Source organism: Macaca fascicularis, chromosome 12 (genome assembly GCF_037993035.2).
Source record: "Macaca fascicularis isolate 582-1 chromosome 12, T2T-MFA8v1.1".
NCBI classification, from domain to species: Eukaryota; Metazoa; Chordata; class Mammalia; order Primates; family Cercopithecidae; genus Macaca; species Macaca fascicularis.
Genome location: NC_088386.1, coordinates 48,211,775 through 48,238,158, shown reverse-complemented (window position 1 = coordinate 48,238,158; position 26,384 = coordinate 48,211,775). Strand labels below are relative to the sequence as shown.

At 40.3% G+C, this 26,384-nt stretch overlaps 2 protein-coding genes across 19 annotated transcripts in view; one reads left to right on the top strand and one right to left on the bottom strand.

Annotated features, from left to right (window-relative positions):
* ARL6IP6 (ARF like GTPase 6 interacting protein 6) overlaps positions 1 to 10,860 on the bottom strand; it is a 42,700-nt gene extending 31,840 nt beyond the window's left edge. For 2 of the 5 annotated variants that reach the window (XR_012421109.1, XR_012421110.1), the window contains exons 1-3: positions 10,456 to 10,860; positions 9,516 to 9,597; positions 8,580 to 8,633 (exon numbers count right to left, since the gene is read on the bottom strand). Coding sequence is in view for 2 of the 5 variants with exons in the window: in XM_005573195.4 (XP_005573252.3) it covers positions 8,580 to 8,633; positions 10,456 to 10,855 (454 nt within the window). In the remaining 3 variants the exon portion in view is untranslated. Of the gene's footprint in view, positions 1 to 8,579; positions 8,634 to 9,515; positions 9,598 to 9,986; positions 10,206 to 10,455 lie in introns of those variants that run through there. The other 3 variants (XR_010579870.1, XM_005573195.4, XM_045368257.3) reach the window with 2 other exon arrangements.
* Positions 10,861 to 11,666: 806 nt separating this feature from the next.
* The window catches only part of PRPF40A (pre-mRNA processing factor 40 homolog A), a 64,427-nt gene continuing 49,709 nt past the window's right edge, over positions 11,667 to 26,384 (top strand). For 4 of the 14 annotated variants that reach the window (XM_065525495.2, XM_065525494.2, XM_065525492.2 and 1 more), the window contains exons 1-3: positions 12,046 to 12,251; positions 13,349 to 13,480; positions 14,823 to 14,902. In XM_065525495.2, coding sequence (XP_065381567.1) covers positions 14,855 to 14,902 — 48 coding nt within the window. In that variant the 5' untranslated portion in view covers positions 12,046 to 12,251; positions 13,349 to 13,480; positions 14,823 to 14,854. Of the gene's footprint in view, positions 12,252 to 13,348; positions 13,481 to 14,822; positions 14,903 to 26,384 lie in introns of all 14 variants that reach the window. The other 10 variants (XM_045368249.3, XM_045368248.3, XM_005573197.5 and 7 more) reach the window with 4 other exon arrangements.

The following is a 26,384-nucleotide window of genomic DNA, read 5'->3' as shown; positions in this document are numbered from 1 at the left end:
TATTCTGGAGACCTTTTGTATCAGTACCCATAGCCACAGTACTGTTGTATATTTTTATTCTAGTTTTTCTCTATTACAAACAATGCTATGGGGAACATTCTTGTATTTAGGGGTACAGTTGTATAAGGAGATAGATGTTACAAATTTCCAGAAGAACTGCTGCCAAAGGTTGCAGGCTTTTAAAGAAATACACACATCCTTTGTTCTTCTCTACAGCTCAATATTCATCAGTTGATGAAATGATGTGTGTGCATATATATACCTGTTTAGATATACGTGTATATACAGATACATATATACCTCTTTAGACATAGTCATCTAAGTAACAGCAAATACATATATGTATACACATAAACGTATATATATACACACACACATACATATAGACGGAGTCTGGCTCTGTCACCCAGGCTGGAGCGCAGTGGCGCGACCTCAGCTCACTGCAACCTCGGCCTCCCAGGTTCAAGCAATTATCTGGCTCAGCCTGCCAAGTAGATGGGACTACAGGTGCCTGCCAACACACCTGGCTAATTTTTGTATTTTTAATACAGACGGGGTTTCATCATCTTGACCAGGCTGGTCTTGAACTCCTGACTTCGTGTTCCACCCGCCTTGGCCTCTCAAAGTCCTGGGATTACAGGCGTGAGCCACTGCACTCGGCCGAAGTGATGTATATTAATTTTTTTTTTGAGAAGGAATCTTGCTCTGTTGCCAGGCTGAGTGCAGTGGCACGATCTCGGCTCACTGCAACCTCCGCCTCCCAGGTTTAAGCAGTTCTTCTGCCTCAATCTCCAGAGTAGCTGGAATTAAGGTGCAAGCCACCGCACTCAGTTAATTTTTGTATTTTTAGTAGAGACGAGGTTTCACCATGTTGGCCAGTCTGGTCTCGATCTCTTGACCTCATGATCCGCCTGCCTTGTGCTCCCAAAGTTTTGGGATTACAAGCATGAGCCACTGCGTCTGGCCAATGAAATGATGTATATTAATCTTTCCCATTAATTGAAACCTCTTAGACTGTTCTCACCCAAAGCAAAAACGGGGATGGGTAGGAATTTCCTATCCCAATCCCTTTGTGGTAATTTTATATACACTTATCTAAGGGTATATTTGTTTTGGCTTATTTTTCAAAATAAGCTATTCTGGTTTCAGGGAATAGTTACTCCTCTAAAAATATGCTGGCAACTTTATTTCTATAAAACCTTCCAGCAAAAAAGGCTGTTATATGCTCTAAATATTTTCATTTTGTTTAACAGTTTAAGCTTACAGGGATGAGGCAACTTTCAAGAAGTTTTATGAAGTTAGATGCAGAGGCACCAACTTGCACATATTATATATAATCAGAATACACCAGAAAAAACAAAACAAAACAAAACTCTCATGGTTCCTATACTAGGGAAAGGTTTCTTATTAAAGAAGTGTTAGGCAATCAATTGCACATACTTCATAAAACTTCATAATGATGGGATTAAATGTGACTGTATACTAGTAATTTCCAAGTCCTGTGAAAGAGCTTCTGACATTTGAAATATTTCAATAAACTGGTATACTTATATTATGAAATACAACGCAGTCATGAAGAAAATGAGGTAGATCTACATATACTGATACAGAATATACTCCAAAACGCATTTTAACAAGGCTGCAAAATATACATGATTCCAATTATATTTTTTCTCTAACAGTGAAAAAAACATGTATTTTAAGTGACTATACATACGTAAATAAACAGAAAAATATGTAAAAAGACACACAGGTAGATCGGTGAAAGCCTTTGCTTTAATTGTTGGAATTTTTCCTAGTGAGATTAAATTACTTATGTAACTAATACATTTTATGATACTAAAAATGAAAATACAATACAATTATGCACTGTTTGATGACAGGGATATGTTCTGAGAAATGCATCATTAGGTGATTTTGTCATTGGTCATACATCGTAAGAGTGTACTTACAAAAACCTAGGTGTACAGCCTACTACACACCTATAAGCTAAAAGTTATTCCAATGCTACAAACCTGTGTGGCATGTTACTATACCAAATACTGTAGGCAACTGTAACACAACAATAAGTATTTGTGTATCTAAACATATTTAAATATAGAAAAGGTACAGTAAAAATACTGTATAAAATATAGTACACCTGTATAGGGAACTTACATGAATGGAGCTTACAGGACAGGGAGTTGCTCTGGGTCCATCAGTGAGTAAGTGACTGATGAGTGAAGGTGAAGGCCAAGGACAGTACTATCCACTACTACAGACTCTATAAGCATTGTACACTTAGGCTACACTAAGTTTATTTAAAAAATTTTCCCTCTTCATTAATAAATTAACCTTAGCTTACTATAACTTTACTTTATAAACTTTAAAATTTAACTTTTTTACCCTTTTCTACTAACAGTTTAAAACAAAAGCGCACTGTACAGCTGTGCAAAAATGTTTTTCCTTTATACCATTACTCTATAAGCTTCTATTTTTAATTTTTTAATTTTTAAACTTCTTTGTTGAAATCTAAAACACATACACATTAGCCTAGGCCTACACAGGGTCAAGATCATCAATATCACTGTTTTTCACTGTCACATCTTTTTCCACCAAAAGGTCTTCAAGGGCAACGACATGCATGAAACTGTCATCTCCTATGATAACAATGCCTTCTTCTGGGTAACTCCTGAAGGACCTGCCTGAGGCTGTTTTACAGTTAACTTTTTTTAAGCAGAAGGAATATAATCTAAAACAATAAGAAGCATAGTAAATACATAAACCAGTAACATAATTGTTTATCAAGTATTATGTACTGTACATAATTGTGTGTGCGTTTTTTTTTATGACTGGAAGGTTATATAAAACCAGATTGGTAATAGGCTGGTTTATATCAGCATCAAAACCAACAAGTGAGTAATATATTGTATTACCATGTCAGGACAGCTGCAATGCCACTAAATAGGAATTTTTCAGCTCCACTGTAATCTTATGGGACCACCATCATACAGGCATATATGCAGACCACTGTTGACCAAAATGGTAGGTGTTATATGGCTGTACTTAGGTAACTTTAAAAGTTGTAAAAACTATTACCAGTTGGCTACTAATAAAACTTAGATGTATGATAAGCATGAAACTAACCAACACCTTTTAAATGTTTATGTAAGCAAATGTTTCCAACTTTATTAGATTCTATAGTTTTCTAACTTGAGAGGATGACCATTATTTTAAATAATTTGGTATCCTCACTAAATCACATTCTATAGATAGCTCAAGTCTTTAAATCCTAGAGCAAAATGTCTCTCTACATGTAAAGGCACAAGTGCAGGAGCAGAGCAAAGTGGTCTCCCCTCTCCTGCCAATGCAACATGAGCACAGTGCGTGCAGAGTGCATAGTAGCTATAGTAGTTACACTGGTTAAGGCCTTCACCCAATCACCCGACCACCTGCAACCCAGCCTGTAGCATTTCTACTCTTCCTGTTGAAACAGATGAGGAAGGTGACCCGCTGAGAGATGAATTGACTGAAATTTGAAAAATAAATAACACCTGTAGTTCCCAATGCTGGTAAATCATTAGATTCACATGGGAAAGTTAAAAAACAAAAAACAACAACAACAAAAAGCCCCAACACTTTTATTACAGGTTATTTCAAACACAGAAAAAAAGTTGAGAGAAGTATATGATAAAACTCATATGCCCATCATCCAGCTTTAAACAATTAACTCAAGAGCAATCCTGTTAAATTTATATTCTCCTCTGAAGCTTGTAATCTTCAGTATAACAGGGAAAACACTCATCACTATTTTTATTTACCATATAAGTCCAACAAGGCTTTTTTATTTCCTTTATTTTCTGACACTTGAAGAATAATTTAGAGAGCAAAAAGACAGCAGGAAAAAAAACTTTGTTAAAAATTTTCATAAGAAACACAGTAAATCTGAATTTCAATTCCCAGTTTCCCTAAAGTTACGTACACCAAAAATGGGCATGACCTGAATACAAATAATTGCTTATTAACTTCATATATGAATCTACAACATATCCGTCTTGTAAATACCACTTCCAGATTTCAGATACATCTCAAATTGGTTACAGCTTGTCATTATTCCTGCTTTTTTCTTTTTGCATTTGCATCACCAAAACACAATGTTTGAAGGAATGTTTAAGCCTTTCATGACTTATTTTGATGAAAAGAGGACAACAATCTTCTTTGCTCCATAATTTGTAACACATTTTCATTTTTAGATTACAAACAATTCAAATGGTCAACCCAATAATTCCTTTTTTGCATTTTCTTCCAAATCACCTTTGTATACACATCTGCCCTGTCCGCTTTTATGTGTTAAGAAGAGTCCTGTAATGATTTCATGACTAATAATTTAGCTGCACATGGCTAATTCTTGCTGATAACCCATTCTTTTTCTGCCTTGCTATGCTACTTAGACTATCTATGGCATAAAAATTATAACATATACTTCCTTGAGTTTTAGTTTAGAAGAAAATAACACTGATGGATACACTGTAGTTGAGAATACTAGAGGAAATAACACACAAATTAATGGTTTTTGGCATACTGTAAAAGTGCAATAAAAGGTGTTATTGTTAATTATTGAAATATACTGTTCTCTAAACTTAAATTTGTGCTTTCCCTTCATCAAAGTTTTTCTCATTGCAAGTTACACTTACACATTGTAGAAAATAAAAATAATAAAAACAACCAATCAATTTGGAAACCCAGATAAACTAACATTTTGATTATATCCTTCCAGTCCTTTTTGGCTTTTTTTTTTTCTTTTTTTTTGGTCTCAGCCATTATTTCTTAAATAATACAAATACATAATACAATTTTACAAAAATTGTGCTACAGGATATTTGTGACTTTCTAGATGAAATATTAGAGCTACCCCACCCAGCCGCAGATAGCACTCTAGCATTCCCTTAATAGAGTATAGATTCAAATAATAAAGTCCACACACTGGCTAAAAAGTTCAAGTTCAGAGTTTCAATCAATTTTCATCGTAAGGATGAAACTGAGTTTTACTTAACCTGTGTCTTTTTAAGAGAATGGGCCACCTCCAATACATCCTCTCTTGGACATTTTTTTAACACTTCTAACGTTCTGTATCATGAAATCATGATGGCTGAAACAAAATCTACAGGTGCTTTTTAAAAAGCAAGTCCCTAAGTGATTGTTACCCATACCAAAATGAGAACTGTGCTGCTATAATCTGTTCTTACTGAGTGCTATGCCAACCTTGGACTAGGATTAAATTGCAATTAAATTCTAGAGTGTACAAAATTTTTATCAGTCTGTCTAGAAATATAAAGAGAACTCTTTCATGGTAGAGCAGTTACTGTGCTCACATTGCTTTTTCTAAAAACCAAACTACTTGCAAACAAAGAATTGAGGCAATTTGCAGTAAGTTTTAAATATGAGTTATGGAAATATTAAGATAACAGCATGTATAGGCAATAATAAACATGCCATAAAATAAAGAGCAATATACAAAACAATCAAACATTATTACATTTGGCTATGAGGTTCCTAATAAACAGGGCAAAATAAATAGTGAAATATAATAAAATCATTATCATCTGATAAAAGGCTGCATGGTACTTTTCCCAAACGTAATGGATGACTTCAACAACATTTTCTTTTTTTTTGAGATGGAGTCTGGCTCTGTCTCCCAGGCTGGAGTGCAGTGGCTGGATCTCAGCTCACTGCAAGCTCCGCCTTCCGGGTTTACGCCATTCTCCTGCCTCAGCCTCCCGAGTAGCTGGGACTACAGGCGCCCGCCACCTCGCCCGGCTGGTTTTTTTGTATTTTTTAGTAGAGACGGGGTTTCACCGTGTTCGCCAGGATGGTCTCGATCTCCTGACCTCGTGATCCGCCCGTCTCGGCCTCCCAAAGTGCTGGGATTACAGGCTTGAGCCACCGCGCCCGGCTCAACAACATTTTATTAAATATTTCAAATTGTTTCTTCAAGTGAAAACTTTCTTATTAACTGTAAAAAGGATATAACTTCATAGGCATCTCCTCAGGGGTAAACTAATGAGGCAATTTTTCTTGATATCTAAGTTAATCAACTCAGTGTTGATTTAGATGGAAGTCAAGTTTGAGAGAACCATCCTACCTTTTCAGCTATCAATTATCTCAAGACGGGTTTTAACCAGAGGACAGTAGTCAATTCAAAACATTCTGTAAATAGGCTAACTTGTATTTTTCTTGAAAACGGTAGAGAATTGCAGCTTAGAAAAAAAGCAGGTGTTACCACAATCACCTCCATCTTTTGTTTTGAGTTGGAGTCTTGCTCTGTCTCAGAGGATGGAATGCAGTGGCACGATGTTGGCTCACTGCAACCTCCACCTCCCCAGTTCAAGTGGTTCTCCTGCCTCAGCCTCCTGAGTAGCTGGGATTACAGGCCTGTGCCACCATGCCCAGCTAATTTTTTTTTGGTATTTTTAGTAGAGGCGGGGTTTCACCATGTTGTCCAGGCAGGTCTCCAACTCCTGACCTCAAGTGATCCACCCGCCTCGGCCTCCTAAAATGTTGGGATTACAGGTGTCAGCCACCACACCCAGCCAATCACCTCAATCTTATAAGAGCTTAATCATCTTGGCCCTGTTTCACTGAAACAGATTTTTAAGAATCCTCTTCTGGTAGAGACGACTATTCTCTATCCACATGTTATAACACATACATCTGCTATAACTATTCTTTAAAATTAACCCCCACGAAACTCATTGAATTAGCCCATTAAATGATATTAACTATTTTTATTCTCCATCTGACCACTGGAACACTGGCTCAAAATAATGAGCTTTGTTTTGGCATAGCTATTGGGTTTTTTTTCACCATAAAGATACAACGCTTTCTGCTCATTCCTGACCCTTGATAGTAAATTCATGCCATTAGCAAAATCTTAATGATTTTCCTATTTGCTGTAAAAAATATTAAGTATCTATCACGCATACCTAAAAGCAATATGGGATTATTTAATCCTAAGTGGAAAAGGAAGCAGGACCATGTCAAAAGACCTATCACATTCCTTTTGATATTGAGCAAGCCATTCCTTCAGACAACAACTGCCACTCGTTCTATTCCTAAATGAGAAATCAGGACAACTTTTAAACAGCAAAAGATTTAGAATTCATGCCTAGTTCATAAGACTCTGTTTCCACTGCATCAAGAGGTGACAGATCAATAAAAGCTCTGAGAAACCTAATAATCTTGGTTTATTTTCAGAAATAAAACAATGTAAAAACGTACACTGATAAAATGAGTAACTAAAAAGTATGTTTTCTCATGCAAGAAGTTGACACGAACAGACAAAAGTTTCCATGCAATATCTAGGGAACCAACTTCTTTGCAATTTGAAGATAAAGGGTTCATGTTTCTTTCCCCTTCTGCCAAAATAAGGTACACTATACTTAGTGTCACCATAAGGGTGATTAGCCATAAAGTGGTAGATTAGAGGGTTTAGGAAAGATTGGGAGAGGGGAGGACATGTGTCATAGTATCTCAACCACCTATCTACAGTGACAAAATCAAATGATTTAAAGTGATCATATCAAATGACTTACTTGACTCATTTGATCGAATGTAGAGTGATTAAGTTTGATCTCCCCTCCCCAATTTAGAGTGATCAAAGCAAATTGGAGTAAAATATGCTGGACAGGTAAAGTTTTTAACTCTTCAGAATCATTTTGGTGGAGAGAAATATAGAATAACCTTTTTCTCTGGAAACCTGTGAACTATAGCATTCTACAGACACTGTAGAAACTGAGGTCTGACTCATTAACCTGTGCAAGGATGGTCAATGCTTAAAAAAAAGGTGCACATAAAAATATTTGAACTTAAATTCCTCCTGAAGCCTACGTAAGACATTATTTACCTTCGCTAAGTTAGTGAAGAAGTTCTTTTGTTTTTAAATTCCTGAGAAGAGTTGTGGGAAGCCTCTTCCAGAAGGTAATTAGAAAATGTTAAATATTCCTTGGACCTGAGTCACATGCAGTTGCGTTAAAAATGTATTACTAGTGTGTGTGGTATATACACACACCAGTACCCATTAAAAAATTATTATTGTTTTAGACAGGGTCTCACTCTGTCACCCAGGCTGGAGTGCAGTGTAACAATCATGTTTCACTGCAGCCTTGAACTTTCAAGCTTAAGTGATCTTCCCACATCAGCCTCCCAAGTAGCTGGGACTATAAGCATGAGTGAAACCACACCTGCTAATTTTATTTTTTGTAGAGACAGGGTCTCACTATGTTGCCCAGACTGGTCTCGAACTCCTGGGCTCAAGTGATTCTACTGCCTCAGTTTCCCAAAGTGTTGGGATTACAGATGTGAACCACTGCACCTGGTCCATTAAAAAACTATACCAAATATACCATATATGTATACACATACTTCACATATATAAAGGAAATCTAGTAACATTTATCACCAACATATGCAAATGAAAAACATAAGACTGAATGACTGCACATAGAAATATATTAAGTATTTTATCCCAAATTTAGTTCAAACACGATCTGGAAACACAAAAGTGAACTGAAAACCAAGGCAAACAACAATTAATTCCATACCTAATAATCCAGTGTCTATAACATCTTCATTTTTCAAATTGTCAGCATGCAACTCTGCAAATACAAAGAGGGACTTAGGTAGGAAAGTAATATTGTAATTTGAAAAGTACCTCAAGGGCTGTGAAGGCATTGAGAAGCTGTGGAAAGTGCTCTGGAGTCACATAAAGAACTGGGTTCAAATTCTGATTCAATTTACCAACTATATGACCTTCAGCAAGCAAGTGAATGTGTTGACCACTAAGGGAGCTAACAGCCATATACTGTACATAGAATGAGAGTACTGTTTATTCCCGAAGGTAGTTGTAAACACTAAAGGGCATACTAGGCAGAGTTCACTTCCTTTCTCCATTCTTCAAAATAAGCACGGTACAATGTCCTCTGCAATGGAATTCCACTTATCATGGTTTTGTGACTTTATGATACAAAGGCAAGGTCTCCGAGCAAAAGAGAAACAAACCACCTAGGAGACAAAACTATCAGGATTGCAAAAAAAAGGTAAAAAACGGGGGAGGGGAATGATAAAGAAATGAAACATTGGTAGTCAACCATTTAAGACTGACAGTTTGCGCCGGGCGCGGTGGCTCACGCCTGTAATCCCAGCACTTTGGGAGGCCGAGACGGGCGGATCACGAGGTCAGGAGATCGAGACCATCCTGGCGAACACGGTGAAACCCCGTCTCTACTAAAAAATACAAAAAACTAGCCGGGCGCGGTGGCGGGCGCCTGTAGTCCCAGCTACTCGGGAGGCTGAGGCAGGAGAATGGCGTGAACCCGGGAGGCGGAGCTTGCAGTGAGCTGAGATCCGGCCACTGCACTCCAGCCTGGGCGACAGAGCGAGACTCCGTCTCAAAAAAAAAAAAAAAAAAAAAAAAAGACTGACAGTTTGCATTTTATGCACATTCACAGCTTACTATTTTATGAAGAGGTAAAACCTACATCAACTGGCCAATGTGTCTCCTGCATGAAAATCAAGCATTGTAAGGTTTCGGATGCCATGCCATCTGCAGCCCACTAAACTCTGGGAAGCAATGAAGACAAAAAATGGAGTTAAATAGATTTAATTATATTTAATGAAGTACAAATATAACACTTCATTGACAATGTTTTGGGTGCTTTTCATACAAGAAAGTTCTTTTGTTTTTTTTTTCAGTAACTTGGCAAACGTCACAAACTAGTAAGAATGGAAATTTAAACTTAACTCTGCTTCCTTCCACTATAACATACACTAGCCAACTAAATTATACAACCGTACGCCTTGCAATAAACTTTCAACCGGCCAGTATTTCAACTTTTATTATTTTCCTCTAATAAAATTATCAGAGGAAGAGTGGACTATGCTTCCTGCAACAGAACTCTGTGCACTACACCTGGACACAAACTTAAAAACTGAAAGGCTAATTATTTTACGTATAAAAGTAGAAATTTGGACTATGCGATAAAAATCTTTGTCCCTCAGGATTCTGTGTAGAGGAATTGGTGGACAGCACATCTTTATTTGTGGATGAAGGCCACTGAACATAGATAGCCTATTTTAATTATATGCACTTTTCACAGTCTCCTTTTAATGGTGGGTGTTTCGCCTTTTGTTTAATCTTGACAGTATTTCATCCCCCGTGTTTAAGGACTTGAAGATATTTCTTCAAGAGTACCCATTTAATCAAAAGATCTTTTTTAAAAATGGGTCTCCTGATCACGGATCAGGACGCTCCACTTACAAAAGGGCTGGAAAGCAAAGTAAGATGCAAATGAGGACTCTGGGTGAAAGCAGCTGCCACCCTGCGGGCTTAGGCAGCACGAAGGGAGAAGGGTGGTGGCAAGAGCCACACCCTGACTCAACTTTACTCTGGACAGACTTTCAAGGCCTCGGCTTCAATACCTTTCACGATCAAGTAGGCGATGGCGAGGAGGAAGGCGAGAAGGATGGCGAAGAGCAGCGAGCAGAGAATAGAAAGGACCTGGACCGGCCACCGCCGAGGCTGGGTTCTGCTGCCCGCGGCCGCGGGAAAGATACCATTGCGCTTATCTGGCAGGACAGGCGACCCGTCCCCGTCCGGCGGGAGCAGCGAGCCCTTTCTGGGCTCTGACCACGCCCCAGCCGAGAACTCCGCCCGCAGGTCGCGGGCCACTTGGTCGCATCCCTCCTCCTCGTCGACTTCGCCTTCACCCCAACTGTCCCCCTGAGTAAAGGAGGAATATGTTGGCCCAGCCACAGGGCCCGGGGTCCCGGGACGGCGGCGCCGCAGAGCCGACCGCCACCCGCTCTCCGCTAACGACATGGCGCGAAGCACAGCGAAACCCGCGGAGTATGAGCCTCTCCCACCTGCCCCGCCCCGGGTCCGCAACAGCCAATCCGCGGCCGTGGCCGCTACCACCATGCCTCAGAACCCAGGGGTAAACCACGGAGAGCAAGGTTGGGCGGCGGGTTGCAAAGGAAGTCGTAGGGCCTGAGGAGAGGTGGGATGCGCTTGGACCAGAGCTCGACCCCAGGGCTGTAGCCGGAAGGGGGAGCAGGAAAGCGCGCAGCGAGAAGTGGGCGGAGGCCGAAGGCGGCCGAGTATCCACTCCCTGCGGCGCTTCATCCCTGCCGGAGACCTCCGCCACTGCCGCGTCACCAACGGGAGCGCGAGACCCGACAGCCCCAAAGCCGCATCTTTTCGACGCCGGGTCCTAGCGCCCGCCCGCGCCTTCGACACATTCACGAACCTATTTGCCTTCTCCCTTCTTCCCCTCTACGCTCACACTCTTCTCCAGGTTCCCCTATTAAGAAAGGGCAGCTCTCTGCCTGGTACTCTCGCGGTGCCTTCACTGCTCACCCCATCTCCCTTTAGTGTGGTTCTCCCCACCCGTACCACAACTTCCCTCACGCTACTCGACACGCCTCCTTCCTCCTCCACCCAGGCGCGCGCTCTCCACCTGGTGCGTACCGAGCTCGCACCCTCTCCTCGGAACCCCTCCTTTCGCCTTCCCCGCCCCCTCCCCTCCGCCTCGAGCACTGCGCGCGCGCATTCGGTCCCAGCCACCGCTAACACTAGAGGCTGCTTACCCCCGCCCCCTCCACCCTACCCCTGGCGGCCTCAGGTTTGTGGGGCGTACGTAACTCGGGCGGGGAGGGGGAAGGTGGCAGACCCCACTGCCCCACCCCCTACGGGGTGAGGCGGTCTAAGCTCGGGAAGCTGGGACACGGTTGTCTTCCCTTCCCCTGGGGAAGTTGGTAGAGTTTTCCCGACGGAGGACTCGGCGCAGAAACTTCCTCCGTCCTCCCCCCGCCCCATGCAGGCGACGCCGAGTGAGGCTGAGGCTGCGGGCGAATCGCCGCAGAGTTGCGTGTCGGCCGCGCATTCTGATTGGACAGCGGGGAAGCCCGTCAGCCTGTTGGCCTCGCTGATCCCGCCCCGTAGCGCAGGGCAGCCTTTAACCTTTAGCCCCAGTGGGCGCCAGCCACTCAGATCGCTTCTTGTTGGTATGTGTAGCGGCAGTGGCCGCCGGCGGAGCAGTCTGAGCCCGACGATGAGGCCGGGGACGGGAGCTGAACGTGGAGGCCTCATGGTGAGTGAAATGGAGAGCCATCCTCCCTCGCAGGGTCCTGGGGACGGGGAGCGGAGATTGTCCGGCTCAAGCCTCTGCTCCGGCTCTTGGGTCTCTGCTGACGGCTTCCTGAGGAGACGGCCCTCGGTAAGGGATCAGTGGGGCAGGGGGAAGGCGGCACAATGAAAAACGGAGTGAGAGAAACAGGAAGCTTTCTCCGAAAGGAGAAGAAGATAAGAGTGGACGAAGGAAGAACTCGAGATGGTGGGATATGTTGTGAGGGAGAGAAGTGGAGGGTGGGGATGCACAAAGAAGGATGTGAGACCCTGGAAGTACCCCGTAGGCTTGGCCTAGACAGATGCGTGGTGAAGGTGCTGGCTCTTGGGCGGGGTGAGCGTCTTGGAGCTTTAGGCCCGATTTAGCTGGAAGGGGGAGGGAGGGGCTTGATTCTGTAAGACTTTAACAGCGGCTGCCAAAATTTGTTTTCATTACTTGTGGGGTCGTCTGCATGGGGAACTGTTAGGACAATTGACAGGAGATAATTAGCTGGTTTTAATTTAAAACATGGAACAATGGACTCATCGGTAAAGAAAGTAGTTGTCTTTTTAAATTGCGTTGAAAGGGATGAATTAGTTGTTTGCATTTAGTGTCCGTGAGTAACAGAACCTCAGTCTTTAAAAATGTATTTTTGACAGAAGGAATTTTACCTGTCTTAAAGGTTATGTTAGGAAATAAGTTTGTTAGGAGTGAATTGTCCCTGGGTGGCACTACTGTTTGTGTTTTATAAGACTGACTTTCACCTGAGTTAATATGATAGAGCATTTTAAAGTTTAAAATCAGTAGTGTTATAAAATAACAATAGCTGGCTATTTTTTATATTTGCATGAAATAGAAGAATTGTTGTTTTCACTGTAACAGTTTTAAGATTAGTATTCAATATGTATCCTTCAAGCTTAGCAAGCCAGTTAGTAGCTGATTAAGTCAATGCTTAAAAAAAAGAGAAAACCTATGATCCAGCTGTCCAGTAATCATCTTAACTTTTCCCGTTTTGTTGCGGAATTTGCAAGCTCGTTTTAAATACTAGCAGAATGCATTTTGTTTAAAACAAGGTATAGATTAATCCAGTGACATTATTATGCATAAGCTTAATATTAGGTTGCTTCAGATAACTGATTTGTTGAAATGAGATTTTTGAGAAGCGTTTAGTATTATTTGCTCATTTAAAAACGTTCGCTGTTTTTCAGATGGGGCACCCTGGCATGCATTATGCCCCAATGGGAATGCACCCTATGGGTCAGAGAGCGAATATGCCTCCTGTACCTCATGGAATGATGCCACAGATGATGCCCCCTATGGGAGGGCCACCAATGGGACAAGTAAGAATGCTTTTATTTTATTTTGCATTTATTTATTTGTTTTTGCCTCAGGTATTCTGTCAAGATTTCAAAATCTAGGTCAATAGTTATAGCTGTTTAAGGATTAGTTTATGCCCGAATAATTTTAAATAAGCCAAATGTTGAATCATGACTGTAATGGAAATTTGAATGTAATGAAAAAGTCTCCTGAGAAATTTACTGATTACCTCAAAACTAAGAATTTTTTTTTTATTATTACTTAAAAGTAAAGTGTGCGTCCAGGCTTTTATTTTTAATAATTATTTTTTCAACCATGCCAATTGAAGTTAATGGTCTAAAAGTAAATATTATCTGATACAGCAACATAACTGATTTTGGTAGACCATGTAAATAAATAGAATCTGAAAATAGCAATTGTTTTGGTTTAGAGCGAATTTTATTCCTGAAATATCTTCCTCTGTGTGTGTTGGAGGAGAGTGAGGGAGGGTGGGGGGTTTGTGCTCTATAATTCTGATTCTTCATAGGACAGTGCCAGTAGGTACTTCATTTTCCACTTACACTATTTTTTTTTAATGCTTATTGCTTCTACACTCCTGCTTATGAGCTGTCCCTTCCATCTCTAGCATAAATTGTAAATGGACATTTTGTAGAAGTGATTTGGATCAAAAGGTTTTAATGCTGATTCAGTGATTTCGGTAGAACTGAGTTTCTAGAGAAGCATCTAAGAAAGGTAACAGGTTCAGTTACCATGAGTAATTTTGTGCTCCATGTTAAGTTCTATATAGATCTTTAGGTGGCTGGGTTATTTCCATTTGAGTATTTCCATAAATCATCAAAAATTTAGGCTAACAAAATATTTTGGAAGCCAATTTCATGTGATCTTTTGCTAATTAGTACTGTTTGATAATTGTTTAAGCTTTCATGGTTAAAGTTATTGGTGAAATTGCAGTGGGAAAAGGAGCTTGCTATGTGTCTGTCTCTTTTTACTTAACCTTAAGAGTAGAAGGGCTTAATGTCAAGTGATTTTCCTCTTTTTTTTTTAATTTGGAATGTTGCCCTTAATTTTGTTTAAAAAAAAAAAAAAAAACCTTTATTCAAAGACACCAGCCCCAAAAGATTCTGCTTGCAGGAGTTCTTTAAATAAAAGAGCCTTTTATTCTGTGACTTTAGAATAACACAAATTTTAAAACTCTCTAGGTGATGGAGAAACAACTTTGATTCCTCTTCTGTTTCTTTCCATCTCTAAGCAGCAAGGAGCTCTTCTTGTTTTCTTGGTAGAGCTGCTCTAACTAGATAATGAGCTTTAAAAATATTTATTCTTTAAATGCTCTGGTTCTTATTTAAAATTAGTTTCTTTCCACAGAAAGATAAAATAAAACAATTTGCTACTGCCAGATGCTTCTCTCTTTTCTGGGGCCTTCTGTTTCCATTGGGCCAATCAAGGTAAGTTTTGCAAGGGATTGACCTGCTTACCCTTGCTGTAATGGTGCTATTGCACTACCAAAACCAAGATACCAGCTAGTCATATTTCTAGTAAAAAAAAAAAAAAAAAAAATGCAGATTTTATTTTTTAAAAGTACTTTCATGTATCTCATTGACATAAGCTGGTCACAGTTTGCTTTATGGCCCTTTCTCTGTAGCTATATCAGTGACCATCTTTCTAGTAAGTTTACTTGGTATACATCCATTCAAATAACTGATTTTTTTTGTGTTGTTTCCTTCTACTTTTTCCTAGGCTAATAATACGCCATGTGCCTTTAAGTAGACCTAATTATTTAGATGTTTAGAATTCTTCTCCCTCTGAAGGCTCCTGTTAGTATAATAAATAAATGTTTTAGTAGGAGTTATGCTCTGAAAGTCCCAAAAGAATCTCCACTGTTTTTGTAAGATTTATATAATTCCCTTTTGCTAACAAATATGGGGCCCAAATCTTGGGGAAAAAAAAATTCTTACTTTAGCTTTAAAACGGACTGGGAGAGCATGGATAATTTGAATTCTCAAATCGGAAATCTTACTTGAAACTCTGTAAACATTGCTTTAAAAATTAAAGGTGATAATAAATAGCACAATTGGTCTTTTTCCTGCATTATTTCTTCTGCCACTCTCAGAAGTACTCAGAAGTAGTAAGTGGTCAGAAGATAATTGAGATGAAGCAGGATGTCTGTCTGTATCATTTACAGTTGTGACAGTTGGGAGGGTTCTGCCATGCAATTTTAAAAAGTCAGTTCACAAATTCTTTAGACTTTGGGACTGAAGGTTATGAAATCCTTCATGTATTGAGTGGTTTTCATGAACATCTCATGCTGGGACTAGCTAAAGACTAAAATTGGTGGCAGTCTTACTTGCCAAATAATTGTGGTCTTTGGAATGTTACCAATATGACATGAAATTATAAAACTTGTTTGTAAAATAATATGCAGACTGGATAGCTTAATGATGTACGGAAGCCAGGGTTCATAATTTCTCAAATGCATCAAGCTATTTAGCTTAAAGAAGTAGTGTGTTCAAATTTTTTTTTTCTTATTCATGAGATGACCTAGAGTGCCATCTCATGCATTTAGGCTGACTCTTAGTAGTAATAAATATTTGATGATTATCAGATTGAGCTTAATATTCTTTCGGGTTTATTTCAGTTTTCTATCTTGTAGATTAAATTTGCCTCTTACTCTATAGAACTTTATAGGAAAGTCATAATTTTAGAGTTATAGGATCTTATAGCTGAAAGAGACCTTACAGATTGTTTAAAGCTTTAAATAATATGTGATTTAAGATGCTTTGAGGGATCACTGGTTAAAAAAAAAACCATCATGTTAGTAAAGAAAGATAAAGAATTTTCCCTGCTGAATGACAGTACTCAAAAATTTCCCATTGGGAGACGGAGGCAGGTGCATCCCTTGAGCTCAGGAGTTGGAGACCAGCCTGGGCAACATGGTGAAACCCCGTCTCTACAAAAAATATTAAAAAATTAGCTGGGTGTGGTGGAGTGCGTCTGTCGTCCCAGCTACTTGCGGGGCTGAGGCAGAAGGATTGCTTGAACCTGGGAGGTCGAGGCTGCAGTGAGCCAAGATTGCACCGTACACTCCATCCTGGGTGACAAAGTGAGACCCTATCTCAAAAAAATAAAGATTTTCTGTAGCGATTTCTATCAAAATAAAATTATATCTGAGGCTGTCTTCTTCCTCAGTGTCCACAGTAAATAATGTTTTCATGTCTTACTCTTTTGTCTTTTCTACACAAAGGACGTGCAAGTCCTGCCATCTTTATCACAGATGATTATGCCTTTGCCCCAGAGAGTCCTGCTAGCTGGCCCTTTTTTTTCCTCCCTATTTTGAGTCTTCATTTTCCTTTATCAATGAGAAGAGTACAGTAATTGAGTTAAGGTCCCTTTCAGCTCTAACAGCCTATGATTCAGTTCAGATCATTTGATAAGAGTAGATGATATCAGATTTTATGGGAAGATATGGAAATAAAAGAACAGAAAATTCCTTTAGTACTGCCTCCCTAATTCTATTTATTCAGTACCTTTTTTTTTTTTTTTTGGTCTTGGGTCGGTAAACTGATAAATGAATAATTGCTTTTTACAAATGAGTTTGATTTTCTTGTTCTTATATTGAGTAAGCCTGGCTCTAACAGATCTTATTTTATTTCTGTTCCTGATACCACATGAGCCCAAGTCGTCACTCTCCCATGCCTAGGTTATTCAACAGGTTTCGAGTTCAGTTGGTTTTCTTCCTTCAAGGATGCCCCCCTGCCCCCACAAATTTTAGATTTTAGCGTGTGATCTCTTTGCCCTAGAATCTCCAGTGCTTTTCAGTGCCTTGTAACATAGTATCTAAATTCCACAGCTTAACTTTAAAGAACCTCCCCATAGTACATGTCAAAGCAGGATTCAAGGCTGCATGTCTTCACACTCCCTAATTTGAATTTAGGCTGGTCTTTGCAGAGTGTCTTGAGTGATTATATTAGTTCAGAACTTCAAACTTAGGCTGTTCTTACCCTCCTGCCCCCAGCTCAGTATCACTATGAACTTTACTTTGCTTACCTATGTTGTACTATTTCAAATCCTGCCTTCTCCAAAAGTTTCTCAAAAATAACTTTTGCCAACATATACCTCCCCTTCAGATTATTAAAGAAAATATATGTAATCTACCCATAACTCTTACTGTTTCATTTATTTTGGCACTTAGTTATTGACTTGTTTCATGGTGTCTTATTTGCTTTAATTTTCCAACAAGTAATAGATTGTAAGCTCTTAGAGGGCAGGGGCTACGTTCTGTACTTTTTAAGAAGCCTATAGGTGCTGAGCACAGTTCTTGGCACATCATGGGTGCTCAGTAAAATACTTGTTGAATGAATGAAACAAATACACAGGTATTCTTTCCTGCAGTATAAGCCCATTAGTCAGTTAGTGTTAAATGTGACTGTTTCCAGTGGTTACTTGTGACTTTATGTTGTTACTACTTAATGCTTGTTTTTAGTGTCTGCCTCTTTATTCTTAACTTTTTCATTGACAAAAATGGAAGATAAATAAGATGAAATAAATAATTTTTGTTTGGAGAATAAAACTAAAATACTTGCATTTACAGTCGACCCTCTGTATCCAGAGATTCAAGCAACTGCAATGGAAAATAGTCTTTTAAAAGACCAACAACAAAAAAATACAAATTTTTAAAAATATAGTATAATAACTATATAGCATTTACATTGTATAAGGTATTGTAAGTAATGCAGAGGAAAAATGATAGAGTAGAATATAGGCCTTGCAGAGAAATTCAGTGTATTGGTACCTTAGACTTACCTGACTGATTTGACAAATTTATTTGTTGCTGTTCCTTCTGAATTACCCTTACTTTTGATTAGCTACAGGATCCATGCCATTGAATTGGGCATTAGCCAGTGACAAAAAAGAGAGAGAATTTTTGTTTTTTAGGTCATCTGCTCATAATTCTTGAATCTGGGTACATGTGGATGACTCAGGCAAGTGCTTTTAAAAAATATCTTAGACCTAATATGTGTAAATTCTTGACTGAATATGGTTAGATTTTTGACTAGTGAGACTATAGATACGTTTATTTTCATTATATTTAGAGAGCAGTTCATTTAGATATGAGCTCATCCATTCACAAACTAAGTGTGGAAAGATCTAAGGAGGACCACATCAGTTGAAAAGAATGACCTGCATCCCCCCTGTCCCCTTTTGAAATTCAGAAGGCATAATATTTACTAAGATACTGAGAAGTCTTGCAGAAGGCTTTTACAATTTTTACTCAGTATTTCTGTTTTATTTGACCAACTCCCCCAACACCCCCTTCCCTAGTTTCTCTGACTCCCTGGTACCTGTTTGTTTTGCTTTATGTAGCACATTGTATGAAATTAGCATTTTGTGAGAAATGCTGAATTAGGGCCCTTTATTCTTTTAGTTTGCTTTTTAGGAGAAAAAGGCAACATCAAAATAAGTTAGTAGTAACACATACACATAAATGAAGCAGCTTGTAGAGTGCAATGAATGTATTCATTAGTGGATCAAAAGAGGGAACAAATCAATGATTAACCTTTGATTTTTAAATTAGGCTTGTTGAATATTGATGACAAAACTAATAGTAGTATTAATAGATATTGAAGATTTGAAGCTGGGCACAGTGGCTCACACCTGTAATTCCAGCACTTTGGGAGCCCAAGGTGGATGGATCACGTTAGGTCAGGAGTTCGAGACCAGCCTGAATGACATGGTGAAACCCCGTCTCTACTAAAAATACAAAAATTAGCAGGACGTGGCGGCGCACACCTGTAATCTCCGCTACTTGAGAGGCTGAGGCAGCAGAATTGCTTGAACCTGGAAGGCGGAGGTTGCAGTGACCCGAGATCGCGCTATTGCACTCCAGCCTAGGCAACAATAGCAAAACTCTGTCTCAAAAAAAAAAAAAAAAAAAAGATTCGGTACATGTGTGTAAACCATAGCAGTGTACTAGGGATTTTGGGGGGTTTTTTTGTTTGTTTTGAGACTGTGTCTGTCACCCAGACTGGAGTGCAGTGGTGCAATCTCCACTTATTGCAACCTCATCCTCCCAGGTTCTCCAAGTAGTAGGAATCACAGGTGCGTGCCACCATGTCTAGCTAGGTTTTGTATTTTTAGTAGAGTCAGGGTTTCGCCCTATTGGCCAGGCTGGTCTTGAACTCCAAGTCTCAAGTGACCCTCCCGCCTTGGCCTCCTAAAGTACTGGGATTACAGGCATGAGCTGCCTTGCCCAACCTGTTTTTAACCTAGAGAAATAGGTCTGTGTTGTGAAGGTTTATAAGTAGGAATTAATAGATTACATTCCTGTAGAAATTATTAGTCTTTCGTTCTCATTTTTTTTCCTTACCTTTGTTTTTGTTTTAGTCAGTACACATTTAAGTCTCTTGGGTGTGGTACCTAGTGTACAGGTGATGTATGCCCTGCTGTCAAGGAGGTCATTCCTGAGATGCCATTCTGAACTCGTTTTTGTCTTCTAATTGCTGATTTGGTTGTTATGGTATTTCTGTACGTTTGGAAATCTAGTGACTATGAATATTTTATACAGGTTGAATATCTGTAATCTGGAAACCAGAAATGCTCCAAAATCTAAAACTTTGAGTGCCAACATGACACTCAAAATAAATGCTCATTGGAACATTACGGATTTTTTAATTAGGGATGCTCAACCAGTAGGTAAAAAGGCAAATATCTGCAAATCTGAAAAAATCCAAAATAATCTGGTCTCAAGCATTCTATATAAAGGCTACTAAACGTGTATTTGCTTTCTTTCGTTGTCTGGTCAAGTACTCGTACTTTATATATCACTTATTAAACAAGTTAGTCGTACTTAGCAGTTATTAAAGATGTGATTGTCGGAAGTAAATGTTCGGTGTCACGAAGTGAAAATAGCACTCAGGCCAAAGTTTTCTCAGTAAGGCAATTTACTTCTGTAGAAGGGTGCGTCTTGTAGACAGAGCCTTCCTGAGATGGACAAGGGAGGGGAAGGGATACTTAACTCCTGACGCAGCTGGTCCCCACTGTTGTGTCTTTCCCCTACTGGCTAGGATTGGACCGCACAATCTAAACTGACCCAGTTGGCTAATGTTTGAAATTGAACCCAGCTATCTAGGCGGGAAGGGGAAGGCTATCCATTATGGCACAAAGCATGTCTAGGCTTGTCAGGGTGCAGCAAGGGCAGGAAGTGTTGTTTACAGTAGGGGTAACTATAGAAACTAGAGAAACAACCAGAAACACTGGGAGTTAAAACCTTTTGAAGAGGAATTTATCATCTCTGTCAGTTTCACCCTCTTGATTTTATAGTTTTTTTTCTCTTCAAAATGTCTCAGTATATCTTGTTCTTTTGGGTGTCTAGAGGGAAGAGTTTATCTGAATAAAGTGGAGGAGAGCTCAGGAAGGTTTTGGTGAGAGCTGTTTTTATAAGTCTGCACTAAACTACGAGTACAGCATCCTGTAAGAAAGAGCACACCTATAACGGCTGTAAGCGAAGTAAGGATCGAGGCTGTGATTCTTTTTCATTTACTGAACCACCTCTCTAGCCATCTTGAGAAAGGGTTATCGACTCCAGAATTTTTAGTTAGTTCATTGGATAAAGCAGTAAGTCCTTGTAAGGCCCTTGTTATGTTCCTAGTGAGGTCAGTGTTGTTTGGAATAAAGGTACAACAGTGAGTTTTAATCGTAACACAAACACCCCCTTTTTTGACTAATATCATATCTAGGGCCATTCTGTTTTCCCAGGCCATCTGGCTAGTGGGCCCCAATTGTTCTGTTATCCCTCTGGCAGCATCCCTGGTATAATTAATAAACCGCTGGTGATTATAATAAATGTGATTTATCCAATCTACATATTTATTAGTTGTCACAAAAATATTGACTCAAATCCTGCAGCTATTTGATCTCCAGTTTTTTTTGTCTTTTTGGTTTTTTTTTGAGACGGAGTGTTGCTCTTTCCCTCAGGCTGGAGTGCCGTGGCGCGATCTCGGCTCACAGCAAGCTCTGCCTCCTGGGTTCACGCCATTCTCCTGCCTCAGCCTCCTGAGTAGCTGGGACTACAGGCGCCCGCCACCACACCCGGCTAATATTTTTGTATTTTTAGTAGAGACGGGGTTTCACCGTGTTAGCCAGGATGGTGTCGATCTCCTGACCTTGTGATCCGCCCACCTCGGCTTTTGATCTCGAATTTTAAATTTTTCTGGTACTCCTTGTGGGACTCCAGTTGCATCTAAATAAATGTGGGAGTTGAAATACCCATAAGGAGCTTCCCTTGCTTTACGATGTTGTTTTTTCTTTTTCTGGTGGATGAAATGCCAGGGTAAAAGGGGTAGCCAATTGGACTAGAGCACAAGTGCTGCTCCAGTTACTTGGCAGAGTGTCTAGTAGAGGTCCACCGCAATACCACCATACATCTACTCAGGGGCGAATGAGGGCTGACTGATTGGTAAGCTCTTGGAAAATTTTAAGTTCACTGCATCCTTTTAGGTCTCCAAGGAACAGAACGCTAAGTTTCCTCCCTGTCGTGAGAGACAGGAAGTGAACTTAGTGTCGGGAGATGGAAGCTGGATGGCCCTCGGGCTGACCCATAGGGTGTTGAACTCCGGGATATAGCAGAGAGAGAGCTTGACGCAACTTGTTACCCCAAGCTGTGGAATCCTGGAAAAGAGCTACCATACAGCGCATCCCTGGTCAACTGAAGGACCATCCTAGTGAAAAGGGGACAATCTGGACCTCTGGTCTGCCTTGTGAAGAAGTATAACAAGTGCTTTTGTTTAAAGTGTGGACAGAATATTTGATCCATTCCAACCAGGCATTCGCACCTTGATATCCTGTCTCAGGGGCCAAAGTTTGTTTTAGGTTTTTAACTTCTACAATAGCTACCTTGGTCTTTTCATTAGATGGAGGAGGAACAATAGTTTTGTTGTGAGGTTTTGGAAGAAGGCTTAAGGGTGTAGGCGGTAGGGGATCAATGAAGCATATTTCAAAGGATCTGATAGGTTCTGTTCCTGACACCTCAGCCCCCATACCATAAAACCGGCTTAAAGAAGTGAACCGGCTTAGGGAAGGGGAAGAACTTTGAGGGTTTGAGATAATAACCTGTATTGGATAGTACTGGTTTAGCTCACAGCTAGAGGAAGCTGTTTCTTTAGTAAAATGAATATATGACTTTAGGAAATTACAACTACTGGTTGGGACAGTCCATCCGTGCGTGCTCTTTAGTGGTCTACAGAACACTAGAACAACTGTGGCAATAAAAGCTGTCTTAGCAGGGTGTGGGGGACAATACTCCCAGTTGACATTGGAGTCTTTATTGAAACCTTTCCAGACTAAATGATCCTGATTCACTAATGTCCAGTCTGAGCAGAGTCAGGAAGGACAGAGGTACTTTTTTGGGGTGGAGAGCTGTCTTTGACTTGACAAGTCTCCACAGGGTATAACAAGACAAGCATCAGATGTAGTAGTTTGAGGCGAAATTGACTCGGTTATATTAATAACGAGGTGGTCAGCAATAGAGAGAGGAAAGAAGGAGTAATAGAATAGATGCAAGAGAGTTAAATTTTCCTTAGCTTTAGTTTGGTAGGGTTTTCCCCTGGGACTATGGCCCATGACTCTGGAGGGGGGGCGGCACTTTTTTGACTCGGGTGTGATGGGTCCGTCCTTTTTTTGCTGTCTGCACTGTGGTTTCAGTAGTTAAGTGCACTAGGTGTGGTCCTTTCCAGGCCAGTTTGAGCTTTTCCTCTTTCTAGTTTTTGTTGAGGATGTGATCCCCAGGCTGATGTTGATGTACTAGGAACTCCGGGGGCAGTGCCTGTGCTAGGAGACTTTTGGTTTTAAGAGAAGAGTAAGTAGAAGATAGACCAAGTATATAATTTTTAAGGAATTGGTCTTTAGTTTCAGAGGTAGGAATGTCAGCAATGGAGTGTAAATAAGGCATTCCATAGAGCATCTCATAAGGGGAAAGACCAATATCTTTCCGAGGGGCAGTTTGGATTCATAACAGGGCAACAGGAAGACATTTGGTCCGTGGTAACCGATTCTCCAGGACCAGCTTGGTTAAGTGGTTCTTCAGAGTTTGATTCATTCTTTTTACCTTCCATGATGAAGGTGGGTGTCAAGGAGTATGACATTCCCATTTAATGTCTATTGTTTGGAATAGCTTTTTAATGATGTATGTGCTAAAATGGGTTCCACTGTCTGAGTCAGTATTTTCTATTAACCCAAACCTGGGCACTATATTTTTAATAAAGGCTTTAACTACATTATTGGCCATTGCATTTGAAAAGGGGATAGCTTTGACCCAGTGAGTGGGGTGATCTATCACAAGTATGTATTTTAGACGCCCTATTGAGGCATCTCAGTGTAATCAATCTGGATACTTTGGAATGGCCTTAAGCCTGGACCGCTTCCCACAAGGGGTAATCTTTTTATTGTTTATTAGTTTTCTTACAAACTAAGCAATTGTCTGTAACCTGTTTGGCCAGGGTATAAATTTCTGTGCATCCGTAAACTCTTGAGGACTGCGTCCTCAATTGACCCCAGTGGATCTCTTGATGTAGTTGGGATAAGATTTCCCTCATAAGGGGTTTGGATGACATTTCTCTGTGGTTTGGAAACATCCATTTTCCTTCTGAATTCTCTTCAGCACCTATTTTTATTAGGGTTTTTTTTTTTTTCAGTAGAAGAAAAAATGGGGATCACGTTAGAACAAGGAAGGGAAGGAGTTAAGTGAAAAACAGGCATTTTAGAGGAAACGGCAGCCTGTTTGGCTATCTGATCTGTTAGGTTATTTCCTCAACTTTTCAAAAGAAAGGCTTTTCTGGTGTCTGGGGACGTGGACAATAGCTATTTCTTTTGACAACTGAAGGTTATTCAATACTTGGGTGGTATAGATCCTGATGAGCAAGGTCTTGACCTTTACTGTTAATGAGGCCTCGTTCAGTCCAAATTTTTCCAAATGTATGAGCCACTCAAAAAGGCCTACTTAGAATCGATATAGATGGTTCTTCAAGTACTTTAAGGCTTAGCTGAGTGCAAACAGCTTGCAAGTTTGGGCAGACCAATTACTGGGCAATTTTTTTTGACTCTCTTTGAGTTTGTTTTCATCAATTACTGAATACCCATTGTGTCTTTTTCCCTCAATCACCTGGGAGGAACCATTTATAAGTGTCGTCCTGTCCTGAAGGGAGCTTCTCCTAGGTCTGGTCAGACCTTTGTGTGGTAATCGATTAAATCTAAACATGTGTGCTTTTTTTGTAGATTTGGATCCCCTGTTAGGAAACCTGCTGGGTTAAGCAAATTATCAGTGGCTACTTTTAAATCATCTTTTTTTTTTTAACAGAATAACCTTATACTTTAAGATTCTTGAGTCAGCAAGCTACCTCCTTGCTTACTGGTTTAAGATAGTTCTAACTTTAGTGGGGCGTGCTTACTGTCAATTTTTCTCCAAAGGTTAAGTTTTTGGTTTCTTGGACCAATACTGCGGTAGCTATAATGGATTGGATGTATTGAGGCCATCCACAAGTAACTGGATCTAAGACTTTTGACAGGAAGGCCACAGGCTGCTGAGTGCCACTGTGTTCTTGAGTAAGCACTCCCAAAGCTACCCCATTATCCATGTTCACAAAATGTGGTACAGCTTTTCCAGGGAAGGTAAGGCTAAGACAGGGGTGGTTATGAGTCTTTCATTCAGCTCTTTGACCTGATCAACTTCCTTAGAAGTCCACAGATGGTCAGGCTTCCCCTGGGCAAGTTTTTGATACGAAAATTTGCTGTGCATATGAGTCAATCTATAAGTGGCAGTATCCAGCTAACCCTAAAAATTTCTTGAGTTAGGCCGGGCGAGGTGGCTCAAGCCTGTAGTCCCAGCACTTTGGGAGGCCGAGACGGGCGGATCACGAGGTCAGGAGATCGAGACCATCCTGGCTAACACGGTGAAACCCCGTCTCTACTAAAAATACAAAAACTTAGCCGGGCGAGGTGGCAGGCGCCTGTAGTCCCAGCTACTCGGGAGGCTGAGGCAGGAGAATGGCGTGAACCCGGGAGGCGGAGCTTGCAGTGAGCTGAGATCCGGCCACTGCACTCCAGCCTGGGTGACAGAGCGAGACTCCGTCTCAAAAAAAAAAAAAAAAAAAAAAAAAATTTCTTGAGTTCTTGTTTAGTTTGAGGCAAGGGTAGGGACACAATTCTCTCAACTCCTTCAGGCCTTAGTCTGCATTTATCAAGTGGCCTAAATATTTAACTTCAGGCTCCACATACTGAAACTTTTCCTTTGAAACTCCTAACCCCTCAAACTGCAGATGGTTAAGAATATGCGTAGAGAAGCCAGTTACTTTCTCTATATCCTCACCAGATATAAGAATATCATTGACATATTAGAGTAGGCATATTTGTTTTGGGATGACAACTTTTTATAATAATTGTTCTAAAATTTGACCAAAAAGGTTAGAGGAGTCTGTCTACCCTTAGGGTAAGACTGTCCATCAATACTGTTGTTTCCACCCTGAATGGGGATCCTCCCACTCAAAAGCAAATATATCTTGACTATCTTCAGCCAGGGGACATGCCCAGAAAGCATCTTTTAAATCTATTACAGTAAACCATTGAAGATTATATGGAATGTTGCTGAGAATGGTGTAAGGATTGGGGACAACGGGGTGGGTAGTTTGGACTATTTGGTTAATAGCTCTAAGGTGCTGTACCAGCCGGTATGACCCGTCTGATTTCTTGACTGGCAATATTGGGGTGTTATAAGGGGACGTACAGGGCTCAAAAAGCCTGTCTTTAATAAGACCTTTAATTTTAGGTTTCAACCCTATCCTGCAGTCTATGGGAATGGGGTATTGTTTTCTCCTTAGGGGGGGCATTAAGCTTGATGTGGATTGGAGAGACTTGGAGTTTCCCTGGGTTCTCCTCTTTGGA